Consider the following 24,425-nt stretch of genomic DNA (forward strand, 5'->3'; position numbering starts at 1 on the left):
ATTCATGTTGAAGAGAAGCATCTGGTGCTATCAAGTCTATTTCCATGCCTCGTACTTTCTCTACATTTCTCAAATCTATATGTAGGTATGCTAGCTGTATTAAAATGACATGCACTAAATAATACATGGTATGAACAGGGCCGGCTTAATGCAGGAGCTTACAGGGGTTGAAGCCACTGGGCCCAGGCCCGTGGGAGGCCCAAGAGGCAGCAAACATTTTTATTATAATAATTTATATATACAGTTTATATTGTACAATATATATTAGATACAGTGCCTTCAGGAAGTGTTCACACCCCTTGATTTTCCCACATTTTGTTATGTTATAACATGAATCAATAATTTATTCAATTGCGATTGTTTTATTTGTCACTGGTCTACACACAATATCCCGTAAAGTCAAAGTGGAATTCAGGTTTTTGAAATGTTTACAAATGAATCAAAAATGAAAAGCTCAAATGTCAATAGGTCAATGAGTATTCAACCCCTTTGTTACGGCAGGTCTAAATAAGGTCAAGAGTAAAAATGTGTTTAACAAAGTCATATAATAAGTTACATGGACTCTGTTATATAATAAGTTACATGGACTCTGTCATATAATAAGTTACATGGACTCTGTCATATAGTAAGTTACATGGACTCTGTCATATAATAAGTTACATGGACTCTGTCATATAATAAGTTACATGGACTCTGTCATATAGTAAGTTACATGGACTCTGTCATATAATAAGTTACATGGACTCTGTCATATAGTAAGTTACATGGACTCTGTCATATAGTAAGTTACATGGACTCTGTCATATAATAAGTTACATGGACTCTGTCATATAGTAAGTTACATGGACTCTGTCATATAGTAAGTTACATGGACTCTGTCATATAGTAAGTTACATGGACTCTGTCATATAATAAGTTACATGGACTCTGTCATATAGTAAGTTACATGGACTCTGTCATATAATAAGTTACATGGACTCTGTCATATAGTAAGTTACATGGACTCTGTCATATAGTAAGTTACATGGACTCTGTCATATAGTAATTTACATGGACTCTGTCATATAATAAGTTACATGGACTCTGTCATATAGTAAGTTACATGGACTCTGTCATATAATAAGTTACATGGACTCTGTCATATAGTAAGTTACATGGACTCTGTCATATAATAAGTTACATGGACTCTGTCATATAATAAGTTACATGGACTCTGTCATATAATAAGTTACATGGACTCTGTCATATAGTAAGTTACATGGACTCTGTCATATAGTAAGTTACATGGACTCTGTCATATAGTAAGTTACATGGACTCTGTCATATAATAAGTTACATGGACTCTGTCATATAGTAAGTTACATGGACTCTGTCATATAGTAAGTTACATGGACTCTGTCATATAGTAATTTACATGGACTCTGTCATATAATAAGTTACATGGACTCTGTCATATAGTAAGTTACATGGACTCTGTCATATAATAAGTTACATGGACTCTGTCATATAGTAAGTTACATGGACTCTGTCATATAATAAGTTACATGGACTCTGTCATATAATAAGTTACATGGACTCTGTCATATAATAAGTTACATGGACTCTGTCATATAGTAAGTTACATGGACTCTGTCATATAATAAGTTACATGGACTCTGTCATATAGTAAGTTACATGGACTCTGTCATATAATAAGTTACATGGACTCTGTCATATAGTAAGTTACATGGACTCTGTCATATAGTAAGTTACATGGACTCTGTCATATAGTAATTTACATGGACTCTGTCATATAATAAGTTACATGGACTCTGTCATATAGTAAGTTACATGGACTCTGTCATATAGTAAGTTACATGGACTCTGTCATATAATAAGTTACATGGACTCTGTCATATAGTAAGTTACATGGACTCTGTCATATAGTAAGTTACATGGACTCTGTCATATAGTAAGTTACATGGACTCTGTCATATAATAAGTTACATGGACTCTGTCATATAATAAGTTACATGGACTGTCATATAGTAAGTTACATGGACTCTGTCATATAGTAAGTTACATGGACTCTGTCATATAATAAGTTACATGGACTCTGTCATATAATAAGTTACATGGACTCTGTAATATAGTAAGTTACATGGACTCTGTCATATAGTAAATTACATGGACTCTGTCATATAGTAAGTTACATGGACTCTGTCATATAGTAAGTTACATGGACTCTGTCATATAGTAAGTTACATGGACTCTGTCATATAGTAAGTTACATGGACTCTGTCATATAGGAAGTTACATGGACTCTGTCATATAATAAGTTACATGGACTCTGTCATATAATAAGTTACATGGACTGTCATATAATAAGTTACATGGACTCTGTCATATAGTAAGTAACATGGACTCTGTCATACAATAAGTTACACGGACTCTGTCATATAATAAGTTACATGGACTCTGTCATATTGTAAGTTACATGGACTCTGTCATATAATAAGTTACATGGACTCTGTCATATAATAAGTTACATGGACTCTGTCATATAGTAAGTTACATGGACTCTGTCATATAATAAGTTACATGGACTCTGTCATATAATAAGTTACATGGACTCTGTCATATAATAAGTTACATGGACTCTGTCATATAGTAAGTAACATGGACTCTGTCATATAATAAGTTACATGGACTCTGTCATATAGTAAGTTACATGGACTCTGTCATATAGTAAGTTACATGGACTCTGTCATATAGTAAGTTACATGGACTCTGTCATATAATAAGTTACATGGACTCTGTCATATAATAAGTTACATGGACTCTGTCATATAGTAAGTTACATGGACTCTGTCATATAGTAAGTTACATGGACTCTGTCATATAGTAAGTTACTCAATGGACTCATTCTGTGTGCAATAATACTGTTGAACATGATTTTTGAATGAGTACCTCATCTCTATACCCCACACATAATGTTATCTGTAAGGTCCCTCAGTCGAGCAGTGAATTTCAAACACAGATTCAACAACAAAGATCAGAGAGGTTTTCAAATGCCTCGCAAAGAAGGGGACTAAGGGAAGGGAAGAATGGTAGATGGGTAAAAATAAAAAGCAGACATTGAACATCCCTTTGAGCATGTTTTTTTTTACCTCTTTTTTTCTCCCCAATTTCGTGAAATATCCAATTGGTAGTTGCAGTCTTGTCTCTTCGCTGCAACTCCTGTGTGGACTCGGGAGAGACGAAGTTCAAGAGCGGTGCATCCGCTGAAACGCAACCCAACGAAGCCGCACTGCTTCTTGACACAATGCACACTTAACCCGGAAGCCAGCCGCACCAATGTGTCAGAGGAAACACCGTACACCTGGTAACCGTGTCAGAGTGTACTGCGCCCGGCCCTCCTCCAGAAATCGCTGATATTCAATGGGACAAGGACATCCCTGCCGGACAAGCCCTCCCCTAACCCGGACAACGCTGGGCCAGTTGTGCGCCACCCCATAGGTCTCCCGGTTAAGGCCGGCTGCGACAGAGAATGGACTCGAACCCAGAATCTCTAGTGGCACAGCTAGCACGGCGATGTAGTGCTTCAGACCACTGCGCCACTCAGGAGGCCCCTGTGAAGTTATTAATTACACTCTGGATGGTGTACCAATACATCCAGTCACTGCAAAGATACAGGCGTCCTTCCTAACTCAGTTGCCGGAGAGGAAGGAAACTGCTCAGGGATTTCAAATGAGGCCAATGGTGACTTTAAAACAGTTACCAAGTTTAATGGCAGTGATAGGAGAAAACTGAGGATGGATCAGCAACATTGTAAGTACTCCACAATACTAACCTAATTGACAGAGGGAAAAGAAGGAAGTCTGTACAGAATAAAAAATATTCCAAAACATGCATCCTGCTTGCAACAAGGCACCAAAGTAATACTGCAAAAAATGTGGCAAAGCAATTCACCTTTTGTCCTGGATACAACATTTTATTTTTGGGACAAATCCAATACAACACTACTGAGTATCACTCTCAATTTTTCAAGCATAGTGGTGGCTGCATCATGTTATAGGTATAAACTGGAGAATAAACTGGATGATCTCCCTTCGAGACTATCCTACCAACAGGATATTAAGAATTGTAATATCTTGTGTTTGACCGAGTCGTGGCTGAACAACGACACGGAAAATATACAGTTGGTTTTCAGTGCATCGGTAGGACAGAACAGCTACTTCTGGTAAGACGAGGGGTGGGAGGGTGTGTCTATTAGTCAATAACATGTGGTGCTCGAGGTGATAAGCTGTAGACCACACTATCTACCAAGAGAGTTTTCATCTATGTTTTTTGTAGCCATCTAGTTACCACCACAAACCGATGCTGGCACTAAGACAGCACTCAACGAGCTGTATAAGTAAACAAGAAAATGCTCATCCAGAAGTGGCACTCCTATTGGCCGGGAACATTAATGCAGGCAAACTTAAATCCATGTTAATCTAACTTCTACCAGCATGTCACATGTGCAGCCAGAGGGGAAAAAAACTCTAGACCACCTTTACTCTACTCACAGAGACGCATACAAAGCTCTCCCTCAACCTCCATTTGGCAAATCTGACCATAATTATATCCTCCTGATTCCTGTTTACAAGCAAAAACTAAAGCAGGAAGTACCATTGACTCGCTCTATAAGGAAGTGTTCAGATTATGCGGATGCTACACTACAGGACTGTTTTGCACAGACTGGAATATGTTCCGGGATTCATGCAATGGCATTGAGGAGTGTAACACCTCAGTCACCAGCTTCATCAATAAGTGCATCGACAACATCGTCTCCACAGGGAATGTTCATACATATCCCAATCAGAAGCAATGCAGTACAGGCAAAATCCGCACCGAGCTAAAGACTAGAGCAGCCACTTTCAAGGAGCGGGACACTAATCCGGACGCTTATAAGAAATCCCGCTAAACCTTCAGACGAACCATTAAACAGGCAAAGCATCAATAGAGGACTAAGATTGAATACTACTACACCGGCTCTGATGCTCGTTAGATGTGTCAGGGCTTGCAAACCATTTCGTACTACAAAGGGAAACCCAGCCACGAGCTGCCCATTGACGCGAGCCTACCAGATGAGCTAAATGTATTTTATGCTCGTTTCAAGGCAAGCAACACTGAAGAATGCATGAGAGCACCAGCTGTTCCGGATAACTGTGTGATCACGCTCTCCATACCCGATGTGAGCAAGACCTTTAAACACGTCAACATTCACAAGGCAGCGGGGCCAGAAGAATTACCAGAATGTAAACTCAGAGCATGTGCAGACCAACTGGCAAGTGTCTGGCAACTGGATTCCCAATGAAACCCCATTGAAAAGAGAGTGAAAAAAAAATCTGAATGGTTTGTCCTCAGGGTTTTGCCTGCCAAATAAGTTCTGTTATAGTCACAGACATGATTCAAACAGTTTTAGAAACTTCAGAGTGTTTTCTATCCAATATTACTAATAATATGCATATATTAGCATCTGGGATTGAGTAGGAGGCAGTTTACTCTGGGCACACTTTTCATCCAAACGTGAAAATGCTTCCCCCTATCCTGGAGAAGTTAATCATTTTTAGAATATGTCTGTAATGTAACAAAATGTGGAAGAAGTCAAGGGGTCTGAATACTTTCCGTATTTACAGTGTCTTAGAAGTATGTTGGGTCACCTTGAGCTGCCAGAACAGTTTTAATGAGCCTTGGCATAGATTATACCATAACATCCAGTTTTGTATCTCTCATTTACTCAAGTGTTTCCTTTATTTTGTTAGTTACCAGTTGCCTAGAGTCGGGAAAGCAGCCATTTGGGCAGCATGCGAATCAAATATACAGCTTGTTGAGTTAGACGTTTAATCCATTTTGAACCTCTTACCCTAGCAATTTGAGTGTTAAACTCATGGGTACACTAGCAATGGCTGCTAGTCCTTAGTATGGGTACACTAGCATGGCTGCTAGTCCTTAGTATGGGTACACTAGCATGGCTGCTAGTCCTTAGTATGGGTACACTAGCATGGCTGCTAGTCCTTGGTATGGGAGTACTACTTAAGTAGTTTTTTTGGTGTGGCTGTACTTTCCTATTTATATATTTGACAACTTTTACTTTCACTTCACTACATTCCTAAAGAAAATGATGTGCTTTTTACTCCATACATTTTCCCTGGCACATAGAAGTACTTGTTACATTTTGAATGCTTAGCAGGACTGAAAATGGTTCAATTCACACACTTATCAAGAGAACATCCCTGGTCATCCTTACTGCCTCTGATCTGGCAGACTACCTAAACACATGATTTGTTTGTAAATTATGTGCTGTCTTGTTTGCTTTGCATAAGGACATTTGAATTATTTATACTTATATTTGAACAATTACATTTACTTTTGATACTTAAGTATATTACACTAGCATGGCTGCTAGTCCTTAGTATGGGTACACTAGCATGGCTGCTAGTCCTTAGTATGGGTACACTAGCATGGCTGCTAGTCCTTAGTATGGGTACACTAGCATGGCTGCTAGTCCTTAGTATGGGTACACTAGCATGGCTGCTAGTCCTTAGTATGGGTACACTAGCATGGCTGCTAGTCCTTAGTATGGGTACACTAGCATGGCTGCTAGTCCTTAGTATGCGTACACTAGCATGGCTGCTAGTCATTAGTATGGGTACACTAGCATGGCTGCTAGTCCTTAGTATGGGTACACTAGCATGGCTGCTAGTCCTTAGTATGGGTACACTAGCATGGCTGTTAGTCCTTAGTATGGGTACACTAGCATGGCTGCTAGTCCTTACTTGAATGGGAATCTATGGATTATATTTCTATGGTTGTTTGCAGTTGTCTGTTTGCCTTTTTGCGAATTTCAAAATACATTTGCGGGAAAAACGTACAGTTTGGAAAGAGAAGACTAATCTGTCTGTTGAACCAACAGAAATAACAAACAAAAAAACAAGTGCATCTGCCATCACCATGACTATGGCTTCATCTTCCTCATTAGGTGAGTCAGTGTGCCACTGGAAATGTTGTTTAGTATCCTACTGTAATCCAGGCCGAGGTATGAATATCATATGTCATGCAACCAACTCTGGCCATCCAATGGCTCGGCAGCAAGGGCATACAGGGGCGGGGGGCTGGGGGAGGCAGTTGTCATATCGATTGCAGATCAGTACAGGAGACATCGATAAAATCAATGACCATCTCCCTTTTACGGTCAGTAATCTCTCTCTCTCTCAATTCAATTCAATTCAATTCAATTTGCTTTATTGGCATGACGTAACAATGTACATACTGCCAAAGCTTATTTACAATATAAAAAATGAGAATCAAAATGGTCAACGGGACAACAGTAACAACAATAACTAAGTGTCAAAATAACCATAGATTCAACAATAACAATAAACATACAGTAGAGGACATGTGCAGGTTGATTGGTCTGTCAGACACTGTCCCTCAACTTATGGCAGGCAGCAATGTAGTGCGCTGGCAACCCACAGCTCTCTGCGTCCTCCCCCAACAGGACGGGTAGCCTATCCTCATCAGAGAGGTCTTTGAAACCTTGAATAAGAGTTTCAAATTTGGGGAAATGACACTCTCTAATTGTTTTATATTTTTGACATTTTGTCAGGAAATGCAGCTCCGTCTCAGGTTCTGCTATTGTGCAGTGGTTGCACTGCCTTTCCTCTACAGGGAGCCAGGTTTTCCTGTGTCTACCCTTCTCAATGGCAAGGCTGTGCTCACTGAGCCTGTACTTTGTCAAGGTTTTTCTAAGGTTTTGATCAGTAACCATAGTCAAATAGTTAGCCACGGTGTACTGTCGATTTAGGGCCAGATAGCACTGCATTTTGCTTTGTGTTTGTGCTTGTGTTTCCCAATAAACAATGTAGTTTTGTTTTGACTGTGTTGTAATTTGGTTTATTCTAATTGATTGGATGTTCTGGTCCTGAGGCTTCAGTGTGTTAGTAGAACAGGTTAGTGAACTCAGCCCCAGGACCAGCTGGATGAGGGGACTCTTTTCTTTGCTCAGCTCTTGGTATTGCAGGGCTTGGTAGTGAAATGAGAAGGGGTCACTGTATTTTAGATGTTTCCAAAACTTAATTGCTCTTTTTTGAGTTTTTGTTATTAGTGGATATTTGCCTAATTCTGCCCTGCATGCATTGTTAGTAGTTTTCCTCTGGACATGTAGGAGAATCTTACAGAACTCTGCATGCAGGGTTTCAATGGGATGTTTGTCCCATTTGATGAAATCTTGTTTTGCAAGTGGACCCCACACCTCGCTGCCATAAAGTGCAATTGGTTCAATGACATATTAAATTAGTTTTAGCCAAATTTTAATAGGTATTTCAATTTGAATTTACTTTTTAATTGCGTAGAATGCCCTGCGTGCTTTCTCTCTCAGTTCATTCACTGCCTCATTAAGGTGTCCAGTTGAGCTTATTTTTAAACCTAAGTAATTGTAGTGTGTGCAGTACTCTATATATTTTGTACCAATTGAGAATTGAGAATTGGTAATTCAATTTTCTCTCTCTCTCTCTCTCTCTCTCTCTCTCTCTCTCTCTCTCTCTCTCTCTCCTCTCATCTCTCTCTCTCTCTCTCTCTCCTCTCTCTCCTCTCTCTCTCTCATCTCCTCTCTCACTCTCTCTCTCTCTCCTCTCTCTCTCCTCTCTCTCTCTATATATATATATATATATATATATACTATATATACTATATATATATAAGGGTGATGATAAAGCCTTTCTGTCCAAATGTAGTGCATTAGGAAGCCATATGATGGAGCACTCTCGCCCACCACAGGTGTTTGTGATTCACTCCGTCATGAACCTGAGGCCCGGTAGTCATAGCAACAGAGTAAGTCGTTAGAGCCCTACTACTGCATAGGTGAGGAGGAGAGAGTGGTGACTTCACAGAAGGAATCAGGGTCTGCTACCAAGTCAAACATACACGTCCCTGTCAGATTCAAAGACAGGACGTGGACGTCAACCTTTCTAAAAGACATGCACTTGGTGTATGAAACTAGTACCACTGGTCAACCAATGTGTTTTGCCTCTATCTTAAGATTCCTTTCTGTTGATTCCAGAAGCACTTTGAACAGAACCTATGCAAGTCATAATGCAAACCCAGGCAATGTAATCCCCCCCCCCCCCCCCCACCCCACATATCCTCTACGGTTTCATAGCTCATAGTAGTTGATGTCTGAGCACTGACAGGAAAAAATAAGTCTGATAGATGTCATTAGGCCTGTCTCTATACATTTACATATTAACATTTTAGTAAATTAGCAGACGCTCTTACAGTCAGTGCATTCCGGTGGCGGTCTGTGCTGTTTCAGATCAGGGAGGACTATTTTTTTTATTTTCGTCATCATGGCCTTATTTCTATTACAGCATGTTGGATGACTGTCATTCAAATTCCATTCACCCAGTTTCAATGTAACATCGATAGGTTGAGGCTACTACATGATACTCTAATGTTCCCTATACCCATCATGAGGTTGCTACAACCTAGCCTATGAATGAAAGTTTACAACGTAGGTGCACACAGGTCTAGAGAAAAATTTGAAATGACAGACAGTGACATATGGACAGACAGTGACACATTCAATATTGCCTTGCACACTCTTGCCTGCATCTAGCTGATCTAGAGTGTAACTGGACAATTTCAGCTATTTTCATCCCCGTTTCGTTTGCTTCCATTTAAGAAACCTTTTTCAACAGAATCGGAGGAATGAAAACGTACCTGATCACACATAAACACAGTTCACTTTCATAGCAGCCATGTTGTATTCATTCTAGTCTCTACGTCTCTCTCTCTCTCTCTCTCTCTCTCTCCTCTCTCTCTCTCTCCTCTCTCTCCTCTCTCTCTCTCTCTCTCTCTCTCTCTCTTCTCTCTCTCCTCTCTCTCTCTCTCTCTCTCTCTCTCTCTCCTCTCTCTCTCTCTCTCTCTCTCTCTCTCTCTCTCTCTCTCTCTCTCTCTCATTATCTCTCCTCCTCTCACCTTTTCCATTCAATTGAGACATTACTGTGCAGACGTATTCATCGACCTGGCCAAGGCTTTCAACTCTGTCAATCGCCACAATCTTATCGGCAGACTAAACAGCCTTGGTTTCTCAAATGACTGCCTCGCCTGGTTCACCAACTACTTCTCTGATAGAGTTCAGTGTGTCAAATCAGAGGACCTGTTGTCCGGGCCTCTGGGTGCCACAGGGTTCAATTCTCGGGCCGACTCTTTTCTCTGTATACATCAATGATGTTGCTCTTGCTGCTGGTGATTCTCTAATCCACCTCTACGCAGACGACACCATTCTGTATACTTCTGGCCCTTCTTTCCTTCTTTAGACACTGTGTTAACTAACCTCCAGACGAGCTTCAATGCCATACAACTCTCCTTCCGTTGCCTCAAACTGCTCTTAAATGCAAGTAAAACTAAATCCATGCTCTTCAACCGATCTCTGCCAGGACCTACCCACCCGTGCAGCATCACTACTCTGGACGGTTCTGACTTAGAATATGTGGACAACTACAAATACCTAGGTGTCTGGTTAGACTGTAAACTCTCCTTCCAGACTAAGCATCTCCAAACCAAAATTAAATCTAGAATCCTATTTTGCAACAAAGCATCCTTCACTCATGCTGCTCGACTTTGGTGATGTAATTTACAAAATAGCCTCCAACATTGAACTGCTTGATATCACTGCTGACCTATCCCCCCCCTCTTTTCTTCTGACCCGGGGTGTGCAGAGTAAAGATGCCGGTATCAGGACTCTGGTTATGCTGGATGAGCAGGGAGGTAAGTCCTTATAGAGACACAATATTACACTCTAATATTGGACAACTGTACATGACTATATAAACTAAATGTAATGTACTATGCTGTACTACGCCGTAATGTACTGAACTTTATTTGCATAGTGCTAGTATACTATGTGCAGTTAGAAAGGTAAAAGCACCAGGGATTTTAAATTGTTATTTCTGTAATATATAATGTCTGAACTGTTTGCTGTCTTGCTTGTATCTTTGTCTTATAAGAGGTATAGTACATTTCCTCAGTAGACAGTAACAATGAGCTGTAGTATTGAGGTTAACTGCTTGTTGACTCAATAGCGTATCTGAGAAAAAGCACAGTTACAAGAAACTTGTGGCCCTGCGGTTCAGAGGTGAAGTTGTTAGTTGATAGCAAATCCTCTTTACTGAGAGGACACACTGATCAGTTATACTGGTAATGACAAAACATCTCATTTACATGCCCTCAAACAGGACACCATCTGTAGAATCCCTGGGTTAAGGCTTTGGTTAAGGAAATGGAACCTTGTGGAAGTGGATCAGATGGATAAGGTTGGTTATGCAGGAGAAAAAGCTTGATAGTACTGATTCCTAGTGGCTGGTGACTTTAATGCAGGGAAACTGAAATCATACAATGCTCTCCCTTTCCCTCCATTTCACAAATCTGACCATAACTCTATCCTCCTGATTCCTGCTTAGAAGCAAAAACTCAATCAGGAAGTACCAGTGACGTGTTCAATACGGAAGTGATTAGATGATGCAGATGCTAAGCTACAGGACTGTTTTGCTAGCACAGACTGGAATATATTCCGGTACTCATACAATGGCATTGAAGAGTATACCACATTAGTCACCAGCTTCATGAATAAGTGCATCGACGAAGTTGTACACACGGTGACCGTGCGTACATATCCCAACCAGAAGCCATGGATTACAGGAAACACCCGCACTGAGCTAAAGGCTAGAGCTACCGCTTTCAAGGGGTGGGATACTAATCCTGCAAATCCTGCAACGCCCTCCGACGAACCATCAAACAGGAAAATTGTCAAAACAAGACGAAGATTGAATCCTACTACACCGGCTATAATGCTCGTTGGATGTGGCAGGGCTTGCAAACTATCATAGATTACAAAGGGAAACCCAGCCACGAGCTGCCCAGTGACGTCAGCCTGCTAGAGGAGCTAAATGCCTTCTATGCTTGCTTCGAGGCTAGCAACACTGAACCATGCATGAGAGCACCAGCTGTTACGCACAACTGTGCGACCATGCTCACTGTAACCGATGTGAGGAAGACCTTTAAACAGGGTAACATTCAGACAGATAACCAGGATGCCTACTCAGAGCATGCGCTGACTAGCTGGCAAGTGTCTTCACTGACATTTTCAACCTCTCCCTGACTCAGTCTGTAATACTTACATGTTTCAAGCCAACCACCATAGTCCCTGTGCCCAAGAATTCCAAGGTACAGGTCTAAATTACTTTGAAAGGCTGGCCATGGCTCACATCAACACCATCATCCCAGACACCCTGGACCCACTCCCTGGGCCACCCCCAGGTGACACATCAGCACATCCACCACGTTGACTTTCAACACAAGGCAGGAGAAGCAGCTTGATAGTACTGGTTGGTTAGGCAGGAGAAGCAGCTTGATAGTACTGGTTGGTTAGGCAGGAGAAGCAGCTTGATAGTACTGGTTGGTTAGGCAGGAGAAACAGCTTGATAGTACTGGTTTGTTAGGCAGGAGAAACGGCTTGATAGTACTGGTTTGTTAGGCAGGAGAAACAGCTTGATAGTACTGGTTGGTTAGACAGGAGAAGCAGCTTGATAGTACTAGTTGGTTAGGCAGGAGAAGCAGCTTGATAGTACTCGTTGGTTAGGCAGGAGAAGCAGCTTGATAGTACTGGTTGGTTAGGCAGGAGAAGCAGCTTGATAGTACTGGTTGGTTAGGCAGGAGAAGCAGCTTGATAGTACTGGTTGGTTGGTTAGGCAGGAGAAACAGCTTGATAGTACTATTTGGTTAGGCAGGAGAAACCGCTTGATATTACTGGTTGGTTAGGCAGGAGAAGCAGCTTGATAGTACTGGTTGGTTAGGCAGGAGAAGCAGCTTGATATTACTGGTGGTTAGACAGAAGAAACAGCTCGATAGTACTGGTTGGTTAGGCAGGAGAAGCAGCTTGATAGTACTGGTTGGTTAGGCAGGAGATGCAGCTTGACAGTACTGGTTGGTTGGTTAGGCAGGAGAAACAGCTTGATAGTACTAGTTGGTTTGGCAGGAGAAGCATCTTGACAGTACTGGTTGGTTAGGCAGGAGAAGCAGCTTGACAGTACTGGTTGGTTAGGCAGGAGAAGCAGCTTGATAGTACTGGTTAGTTAGGCAGGAGAAGCAGCTTGATAGTACTAGATGGTTGTATTAGGTTATTTCCCTTGTCAGGTTCTTACCTTTATGTTGACCTCCATTGCTTCCATTCAGAATATAAAGCAGACTGAGGAGTTTAACTAAGTAGGAGTTTAAGTAGGAGTTTAACTTCTTCAGGAGGTCTACTCCTCATTAGACCTCTTCAGTTGTACGGACATCAGCTCTTCCATCATGGTTGTCTCATGGCAGTAAGAAAGACAGTCCCAGTCCCACCACTGAATAATGTTAGTATGGTATAGAACTAGACCGTTACATTGTAACAGAACCACAGTCTTTCTAAAGCATTCACAGCCCCTTCAGCATTCATTTGGACACAATGCAGTGTTTCAACATAAATACATTTTGTAGAACACATTTTATGCCTCTCTGACATGTGGAGAAAGCAGTCATATCAGCTCTGTTCGTGGTATTTACATCTCCAACGTTCAGTGTGTTGCTTCATCCCAGGTTCCATCAAGGCAGGGGTTTAATTTGTGTGTTCAACTCCATGGGACGGCTTCCTGCCCTCGGCTCGGTTCCACACGTCACTGAGGTACCTAATAGGCCTGTCAGTGGAACATATAGCCTTTCTCTCTGGCTTCCTGAGTAATGGTACTAACATCCCGCTCGCTGCAACCGCCAAAACCACAGAGCAATCAATTCCCAGATTTAAATTACCTCAGCACCAGAGAGCCTAGAACCAGATGTCAGTTTTGAAGAGATTCCACTTCCAAAGAGTCGAGAACCAGGTGCCAGTGTTGAAGAGATTCCACTTCCAGAGAGTCTAGAACCAGGTGCCAGTGTTGGAGAGATTCCACCTCCAGAGAGTCTAGAACCAGGTGCCAGTGTTGGAGAGATTCCACCTCCAGAGAGTCTAGAACCAGGTGTCAGTGTTGGAGAGATTCCACTTCCAGAGAGTCTAGAACCAGGTACCAGTGTTGAAGAGATTCCCCCTCCAGAGAGTCCAGAACTAGGTGCCAGTGTTGGAGAGATTCCACCTCCAGAGAGTCTAGAACCAGGTGTCCGTGTTGAAGAGATTCCACCTCTAGAGAGTCTAGAACCAGGTGCCAGTGTTGGAGAGATTCCACTTCCAGAGATTCTAGAACCAGGTGCCGGTGCTTTTTGTAAACAGGACCTGGTGTAGTGACTTCAGAACTGATCTGATTGCCTATCCCAACTGTTACCATTGATTAGTTTAGGGCAGTCTTCCAGCCTCTGATTGGTCAGAGTGGTGTTGTGTAAAGATGCCCCTCTCTTTCTCTCTCTCTCACATTCCCCCTCTTCTCTAATCCCTCACTTTCCATGGGATTACCTGGGGAGGCTACTTGTTTGTGTGGCAGTGCTGTTGGGGGCGACAGAGGCGTCAGAGGATAACAATACTGTTCCCACTATCTGTCTGAATGGCAGACTGCAGATGGTCACACTACAGAGAGTGCGAGAGTGAAAGAGTGAGAGGGAGAGAGGGAGAAAAAAAAGAGCTGAAAAAGAAAGACACTGAAAATGTAGAAGGGAGAAAGAGAAGGAGCCAGAAAGAACAGAATCAGTCTAGAAGTCTAGTTGACTGCTCCACATCTAGTTCCCTATTTCATCTTGTGTCTGTGTCCATTTTGTGTCCAGTGACCAGAGACATGTGTATCTGTCTCAAACATTGTGAGTTGTTTCCGCATCGCCACAACCCAGGGATTGTTTACAAATGTTCACACATCAACTAGCAAGCCACCCCAGCCATGAATTCCCTTACCCTGCCTTGCCTGTGCCACAGACCACTCCCCTCTCCCCCTGGACCCACTCCAGGTAGATGTTGACCCTAACTACAGGTCTAGGATCAGAGTACCCACAATGCTAACCCAACACACCATTTAAAGAATCAACCAATATTTGACCCTGTATCAGTGGTTAGAGCAAGCTCTTGGGGTGAGGTCATTACTGTTGCTACCCGACTTAGATATTATTCAAACATTCTGTTTGCATCCCCCATAATGCTTTTCACCTCATCCACTGCTTCACAACACTTGTTCAGTTCATCTACACCCCTCCTTCACTCATCCTGTTTCTCTCATCTGTCTGTTTATCTCTCTCTCTCTCTCTCTCTCTCTCTGCATATATATATATATATATATATATATATATATATATATATATATATATATATATATATATATATATATATATATATATATATATATATATATATATATATATATATATATATATATATACACTGCTCAAAAAATTAAAGGGAACACTTAAACAACACAATGTAACTCCAAGTCAATCACACTTCTGTGAAATCAAACTGTCCACTTAGGAAGCAACACTGATTGACAATAAATTTCACATGCTGTTGTGCAAATGGAATAGACAAAAGGTGGAAACTATAGGCAATTAGCAAGACACCCCCAAAAAAGGAGTGATTCTGCAGGTGGTGATCACAGACCACTTCTCAGTTCCTATGCTTCCTGGCTGATGTTTTGGTCACTTTTGAATGCTGGCGGTGCTCTCACTCTAGTGGTAGCATGAGACGGAGTCTACAACCCACACAAGTGGCTCAGGTAGTGCAGTTCATCCAGGATGGCACATCAATGCGAGCTGTGGCAAAAAGGTTTGCTGTGTCTGTCAGCGTAGTGTCCAGAGCATGGAGGCGCTACCAGGAGACAGGCCAGTACATCAGGAGACGTGGAGGAGGCCGTAGGAGGGCAACAACCCAGCAGCAGGACCGCTACCTCCGCCTTTGTGCAAGGAGGTGCACTGCCAGAGCCTTGCAAAATGACCTCCAGCAGGCCACAAATGTGCATGTGTCAGCATATGGTCTCACAAGGGGTCTGAGGATCTCATCTCGGTACCTATTGGCAGTCAGGCTACCTCTGGCGAGCACATGGAGGGCTGTGCGGCCCCACAAAGAAATGCCACCCCACACCATGACTGACCCATCGCCAAACCGGTCATGCTGGAGGATGTTGCAGGCAGCAGAACGTTCTCCACGGCGTCTCCAGACTCTGTCACGTCTGTCACATGTGCTCATGTGCTCAGTGTGAACCTGCTTTCATCTGTGAAGAGCACAAGGCGCCAGTGGCGAATTTGCCAATCTTGGTGTTCTCTGGCAAATGCCAAACGTCCTGCACGGTGTTGGGCTATAAGCACAACCCCCACCTGTGGACGTCGGGCCCTCATACCACCCTCATGGAGTCTGTTTCTGACCGTTTGAGCAGACACATGCACATTTGTGGCCTGCTTGAGGTCATTTTGCAGGGCTCTGGCAGTGCACCTCCTTGCACAAAGGCGGAGGTAGCGGTCCTGCTGCTGGGTTGTTGCCCTCCTACGGCCTCCTCCACGTCTCCTGATGTACTGGCCTGTCTCCTGGTAGCGCCTCCATGCTCTGGACACTACGCTGACAGACACAGCAAACCTTTTTGCCACAGCTCGCATTGATGTGCCATCCTGGATGAACTGCACTACCTGAGCCACTTGTGTGGGTTGTAGACTCCGTCTCATGGTACCACTAGAGTGAAAGCACCACCAGCATTCAAAAGTGACCAAAACATCAGCCAGGAAGCATAGGAACTGAGAAGTGGTCTGTGGTCACCACCTGCAGAATCACTCCTTTTTTGGGGGTGTCTTGCTAATTGCCTATAATTTCCACCTTTTGTCTATTCCATTTGCACAACAGCATGTGACATTTATTGTCAATCAGTGTTGCTTCCTAAGTGGACAGTTTGATTTCACAGAAGTGTGATTGACTTGGAGTTACATTGTGTTGTTTAGGTGTTCCCTTTATTTTTTTGAGCAGTGTATATATATATACTCTGTCCCAGTAACCTAAATTGGTTAAAATAAGTATTTTCAACGTTTTGTCAATGTCTTTTCAAAATAAAAAATACATATTTTCTACCCTAAACACATCTTGTCAACATCTTGTGCTCATAGGGGTGCTCTCTTTCATAGGCCCTAGCAGTTTGAGAATGAGAGAGGCTATTTTGTATTGGAATCCAGCCTTTGTGTCTTTCTCTCTCTCTCTCTCTCTCTCTCTCTCTCTCTCTCTCTCTCTCATACCTCTCGGTATCTCTTTCTCTCTAAAACACTATTATAAGTTGTTTAAATGCACTGGCTTTAATGCTGTGAGTCTGAAAGTGTGGCACAGAGGCAGTGTTTGGGAGCATCAGACCTGCCTTATTCTCACTTGTTGAATAGGCTACATTCCACATTCTCTTATCATCTGACCATAGGCTAAATTCCACATTCTCATCTGACCATGGGCTAAATTCCACATTCTCTTAACATCTGATCATAGGCTAAATTCCATATTCTCTTAAAATCTGACCATAGGCTAAATTCCACATTCTCATCTGACCATAAGCTACATTCCACATTCTCTTAACATCTGACCATAGGCTAAATTCCACATTCTCTTAAAATCTGACCGTAGGCTAAATTCCACATTCTCTTAACATCTGACCATGGTCTAAATTCCACATTCTCTTAACATCTGACCATGGGCTAAATTCCATATTCTCTTAAAATCTGACCATAGGCTAAATTCCACATTCTCTTATCAACTGACCATAGGCTACTGTCACGATCGTGTGGAGGATTGACGGACCAAAACGCAGCATTTGGAAAATAAGCCATCTTCTTTTATTTTAGAAGAAGGCAAAACGAAACAAAAACACTTACGAACTAACCAAAACAATAAACGACCGTGAAGCTAATAAAACGTAGTGCACACACACAGGCTACAAACGTACAACATAGACAATTACCCACATCAAACAAAAGCCTATGGCTACCTTAAATATGGCTCCCAATCAGAGACAACAGAAATCAGCTGTCTCTAATTGGGAACCCATTCAGGCAACCATAGACTCTCCTAGACAACTACACCCAACATAGACACAGCTAGACACATACACTCAATACAAACCCATACACTACACCCAACACCCCCTTTACCATATAACCACCCAAAACCGATAAAACACAAACATTCCCCATGTCACACCCTGACCTAACTAAAATAATAAAGAAAACAAAGAATACTAAGGCCAGGGCGTGACAGCTACATTCCACATTCTCTTAACATCTGACCATAGGCTAACATCCACATTCTCTTAACATCTGACCATGGGCTAAATTCCACATTCTCTTATCAACTGACCATAGGCTAACATCCATATTCTCTTAACATTTGACCCCAGATTGATCTATTCTTGCAATTGGAGTATATGACATTTCAAATTCAGCTCACGAAGTAGTTTGTATGTAGTAGAATACTTTTTCAAAGTAACTTTAGTTCAGTAAACTATACTTTTTTTTTATAAGGGTAGCTTTTGTGTAGCTTACCTTCTTCCAGTGCGAAGTAATAGGTAGCTTGGTAAACTACATTTTCAGAGTATCTTCCTCAACACTGCCCAGTGGTCAGGGAAGTAGGCTAATCATTGAACGGGCTACTGGTTCAAATCACCGCTGAAGCACAAACTGCTGTATGAGCTGAATGATTCCATGTGTTAAACTAAATAGAAAGCAATGGAAGTTCGGATGGGAAGTGCCTGTCTAGTAAACATGTATACAAATACATCTACAGTACACTGTCTTTATTGACAAAAGAATCAGGTGAGTATAGCCTATTAGTGTGATACTACAGTTTAAACCTACGTCTATGTCACCATTGACCTCCTCTATTAGCCTCTGGTGTGATGACAGAACCCCTGCTTTCCTGGTACATCTTTACAATGCATCTTACTTCTTGCATCGCATTATGGTTGTGTTTGATAGGCTGTAGCTTAGAGCGCAATCATCAATCCGATTCATTTCACTGCTCTCATTACCTTTGTCCTCACCAGAACAACTGGATCGGTTTGAAGATGGCATGAACAAGGTCAACCAAGACTTGAAGGAGGCCGAGAAAGATATGAAGGGTTTAGGGCAATGCTGTGTCCAATTATGTCCATGTGTTGCCAAGTAGGTACCGGTGGCGACGGGCCTGTGTGGTGTTGGTAGTGCTGTCCAATGTCTGTCTCTCTTGTCACAGCCAATGTCTCTTTTTGTCTCCTCTCCTTTGTCCTCCCGTTCCCCTTCTTCTTCTCTTTTCTTTCTTCTTCTTTTGTTTTCAACGTGCTCTCGTTCTTTGTGGGGGAAAATTGACTTGTGTTGATAATCAGAGCAACTGGAGCGGATCGAGGAGGGGATGGACCAGATCAATAAGGACATGAAGGATGCAGAAAAGAATTTGAACAATCTAGGGTCTCTCTGTGGTCTTTGTTCATGTCCCTGTAACAAGTAGGTGCAGCCTGCATTGCCTGACTGTCTGCCCACCTGCCTGCTTGTCTGCCTGCCTGCCTGCCTGCTTTGATGTCTTAACTAGTGTGCATGCTGCTTCCACCTGCACTTTGACCTGGAGAGAGAGAGAGAGAGAGAAATAGAGATCGCGTTTGTGAGTGTGCGTGTGAGCTTGATGCATGCTAGTCCATTGTAACACTTTCTCCTTCAAAAAGTCACCCGTACATACATACAGCCCATACATCCACACGTTCCGTAATATTCTTACGAGGCAGTAGGCCTACAGTACGATTTAGCATGACCGGATTACTGCTGTTGTTTGTACATCAGTCATGTGCATGAACATGCTGCTCAACGCTTTCTATGCGAATACATGACAGTCACACACACACACACAGACACACAGCAACAGACACAGCAACAGACACACCAACAGACACACACACACACAGCAACAGACACACACACAGACACACACACACAGCAGCACACACACACAAACACACACACACACACACACAGCAACAGGCACACACACACAGCAACAGACACACACACACACACACACAGCAACAGACACACACACAGACACAGACACACACACAGCAACAGACACACACACAGACACACACACACAGCAACCGACACACACACAGCAACAGACACACACACACACACACACACAGCAACAGACACACACACAGACACACACACACACACACACAGCAACAGACACACACACAGCAACAGACACACACACACAGCAACAGACACACACACACACACACACACACACACACACACACACACACACACACACACACACACACACACACACACACACACAGCAACAGACACACACACACACACACACACACAGACAGACACACACAGCAGCAGACACACACACACACACACACACACACACACACACACACACACAGCAACAGACACACAGACACACACACACACAGCAACAGACACACACAGCAGCAGACACACACACACACACACACACACACACACACGCAGAAACAGACACACACACACACACACACACACACACACAGCAACAGACACACAGATACACACACACACAGCAACAGACACACACACACACACACACACACACACACACACACACACACACACACACACACACACACACACACACACACACACACACAGAGTTTTGTCTTTTATCAGATATCCAAGTCTGTCACTGTTGCATTCACCATATAGTGTTACATGGTGTTTGGTGGACATATACAGACCTTGGACAGGGACACACAATGCAATAGATAAAGACCACTCATTTGACCCATTCCTACCAACAAGAACAATGACGATCGTTTATATTCGAAACAAACTGCTAATGATCTTATGTTTGTTTTGAGATTTATGCATCTAACTTTGAACTTTACATTGAACATATATCTTCTAAAGCTCAAGTTAAGTGTTCAAATCTCAAGTCATAATTCGGGTTCCTGAGATGATAGACCTAGGACCTACAGTATGTTATTGTGTGTGCGGTTCATGTGTGTTGAAACAGGAGGAACTGAAGCATTTCAGGAAGGTCAGTTTATGTTCACAAAATGTTGTGTGAAATTTAATTAGTATTTAGAAGTCACGTACACTACATGGACAAAAGTATGTGGACACCTGCTCATTGAACATTCTCATTTCCAAGATCATGAGCATTAATATTGAGTTGGTACCCCGCCCTTTGCTGCTATAACAGCCTCCACTCTTCTGGGAAGGCTTTCCACTAGATGTTGGAATGTTGCTGCAGGGACTTGCTTCCATTCAGCCACCAGGGCATTAGTGAGGTCAGGCACTGATGTTGGGTGATTAGGTACGGCTCACAGTCTGCGTTGCAATTCATCCCAAAGGTGTTCGATGCGGTTGAGGTCAGAGCTCTGTCAAGTTCTCCGATCTCAACAAATCATTTTGTGCACATTTTTACTTTTATTTTTTGGATACTTTTCCCCTTTTTTCTCCCCAATTTCATGATATCCAATTGGTAGTTACAGTCTTGTCCCATCGCTGCAACTCCCGTACGGACTCGGTAGAGGTGAAGGTTGAGAGCCATGCCTCCTCCGAAACACGACCCCACCAAGCTGGACTGCTTCTTGACACACTGCTTGTTTAACTCGGAAGCCAGCCGCACCAACGTGTCGGAGGAAACGCCGTACAGCTGGCGACTGAAGTCAGCGTCCATGCGCCCGGCCCGCCACAAAGAGTCGCAAGAGAGAAATGGGACAAGGACATCACAGCCGTCCAAACCCTCCCTTAACCCGGATGACGCTGGGCCAATTGTGCGCGGCCTCATGGGTCTACCGGTCACGGCCGCCTGCAACACAGCCCGGGATCGAACCCGGATCTGTAGTGACGCCTCTAGCACTGCGATGCAGTGCCTTAGACAGCTGCGCCACTTTGGAGGTGACAAACCATTTCTGTATGGACCTCGTTTTGTGCATGCGGGCATTGTCATGCTGAAATGGGAAAGGGCCTTCCCCAAACTGTTGCCACAAAGTTGGAAGCACAGAATTGTCTAGAAAGTAATTGTATGGTCTAAAGTTAAGATTTCCCTTCCCTGTAACTAAGGGGCTTTCCCTGAACCATGAACATCTAAGGGGCTTTCCCTGAACCATGAAAAACTAAGGGGCTTTCCCTGAACCATGAAAATCTAAGGGGCTTTCCCTGAACCATGAAACTCTAAGGGGCTTTCCCTGAACCATGAACATCTAAGGGGCTTTCCCTGAACCATGAAAATCTAAGGGGCTTTCCCTGAACCATGAAAATCTAAGGGGCTTTCCCTGAACCATGAAAAGCTAAGGGGCTTTCCCTGAACCATGAACATTTAAGGGGCTTTCCCTGAACCATGAAAAACTAAGGGGCTTTCCCTGAACCATGAAAATCTAAGGGGCTTTCCCTGAACCATGAAACTCTAAGGGGCTTTCCCTGAACCATGAACATCTAAGGGGCTTTCCCTGAACCATGAAAATCTAAGGGGCTTTCCCTGAACCATGAACATCTAAGGGGCTTTCCCTGAGCCATGAACATCTAAGGGGCTTTCCCTGACCATGAAAAACCGCCCCAGACCATTTAGCGTTCTCCTGGCATCCGCGGAACCCAGATACATCTGTTTGACTGCCAGATGGTGAAGCGTGATTCATCACTCCAGAGAACGTGTTTATACTGGCAACGAGCTTAACACCACTCCAGCCAACGCTTGGTATAACGCATGGTGATCTTAGGCTTGTGTGCGGCTGCTCGGCCATGGAAACCCATTTCATGAAGCTCCCAACGAACATGCTGACGTTGCTTCCTGAGGTCAGTTTGGAACTCGGTAGTGTGTGTTGCAACTGAGGACAGACGATTTTTACGAGCTACACGCTTCAGCACTCGGCGGTCTCGTTCTGTGAGCGTGTGTGGCCTACCACTTCACGGCTGAGCTGCTGTTGCTCCTAGACGTTTCCACTTCACTATAACAGAACTTACAGTTGATTCGGGGAAGCGTTAGCATTGCAGAAATTTGACAAACTGACTTGTTGGAAAGGTGGCATCCTATGATGGTGCCACATTGAAAGTGACTGAGCTCTGCAGTAAGGCCATTTTACTGCCAACGTTTGTTTATGAAGATTGCATGGCTGTGTGCTCGATTTTATAGACCTGTCAGAACGGGTGTGGCCGAATCCACTAAGTTGACGGAGTGTCCACATACTTTTGTATATATAGTGTACTTCTTCTCAAGACAATTTGCCATCATAGGAATAGTTTATATTTCAAAGCTTTTGTTTTATGCACATTTAACTGCTGTAGTGAGCTACAATCAAAAATGTCTATAAAGTCCAAGTGATTTTAAACCAAACTTGACTTCCTAGAATGTTTTTCTTTCTCTATATTGTACAAGACAGGTGTGTGTGTGTACATTATGTGCATGTGTGTGTGTGTGCGTGCGTGTGTATGGTTATGGGGTGTGAATGAATAGTACCTAAGGAACCACTGCAAATCCAAACTATGACCTCTGAGTCATGTTCTGAGGCAAATGCCTTTTCTGTGTCCATAACATAATGTCCATATCATTATGTTCATTAGTGTTGTCTATGTATATTCCTTTACTTACAGTTGTGGGCACCAAAAAGCTATATCTTTTTATTTTACATATATATATATTATTTAATTTTTTACAAATGATCACTTGCACCGTGTTACACACACATTGCAGCAAGGATTCTGCTACCACCACGGCATGACCTAACTTTTTAGTGTCCCGCATCTGAAAAAAATGTAAAAATAAACGTTACTTTTATGATATGTATTTATTTATCTATTTCCATGTGGTTCTGTAATTCAGTATCATTAACTATCATGTTCTGGTTTTATTTCTGATTGTGATCTAAACTGTTTTCCTCCAGAAACCAGAGGGTGTGGATATGATCTGTCTCCCTGTCTTCCTGTCTTCCTGTCTCCCTGTCTGTCTTCCTGTATGTCTCCCTGTATGTCTCCCTGTATGTCTCCCTGTCTGTCTTCCTGTATGTCTCCCTGTCTGTCTTCCTGTCTGTCTTCCTGTCTTCCTGTATGTCTCCATGTCTGTCTTCCTGTCTCCCTGTCTGTCTTCCTGTATGTCTCCCTGTCTGTCTTCCTGTCTCCCTGTCTGTCTTCCTGTATGTCTCCCTGTCTGTCTTCCTGTCTGTCTTCTTGTCTCCCTGTCTGTCTCCCTGTATGTCTCCCTGTCTGTCTTCCTGTATGTCTCCCTGTCTGTCTTCCTGTCTCCCTGTCTGTCTTCCTGTCTCCCTGTATGTCTTCCTGTCTCCCTGTCTGTCTCCCTGTATGTCTTCCTGTCTCCCTGTCTGTCTACCTGTATGTCTTCCTGTCTCCCTGTCTGTCTTCCTGTCTCCCTGTCTGTCTTCCTGTCTGTCTTCCTGTCTGTCTTCCTGTATGTCTTCCTGTCTTCCTGTCTCCCT

At 42.9% G+C, this 24,425-nt stretch overlaps 1 protein-coding gene across 2 annotated transcripts in view; it reads left to right on the forward strand.

Moving 5' to 3' along the window:
- LOC129813220 (synaptosomal-associated protein 25-B-like) overlaps positions 1 to 24,425 on the forward strand; it is an 84,632-nt gene that overhangs the window by 55,002 nt on the left and 5,205 nt on the right. For both annotated transcript variants that reach the window (XM_055865501.1, XM_055865503.1), the window contains 2 exons: positions 10,746 to 10,794; positions 19,338 to 19,455. In XM_055865501.1, the coding sequence (XP_055721476.1) occupies positions 10,746 to 10,794; positions 19,338 to 19,455 (167 nt within the window). The remainder of the gene's footprint in view (positions 1 to 10,745; positions 10,795 to 19,337; positions 19,456 to 24,425) is intronic.

This window comes from Salvelinus fontinalis, chromosome 16, assembly GCF_029448725.1.
Source record: "Salvelinus fontinalis isolate EN_2023a chromosome 16, ASM2944872v1, whole genome shotgun sequence".
NCBI classification, from domain to species: domain Eukaryota; kingdom Metazoa; phylum Chordata; class Actinopteri; order Salmoniformes; family Salmonidae; genus Salvelinus; species Salvelinus fontinalis.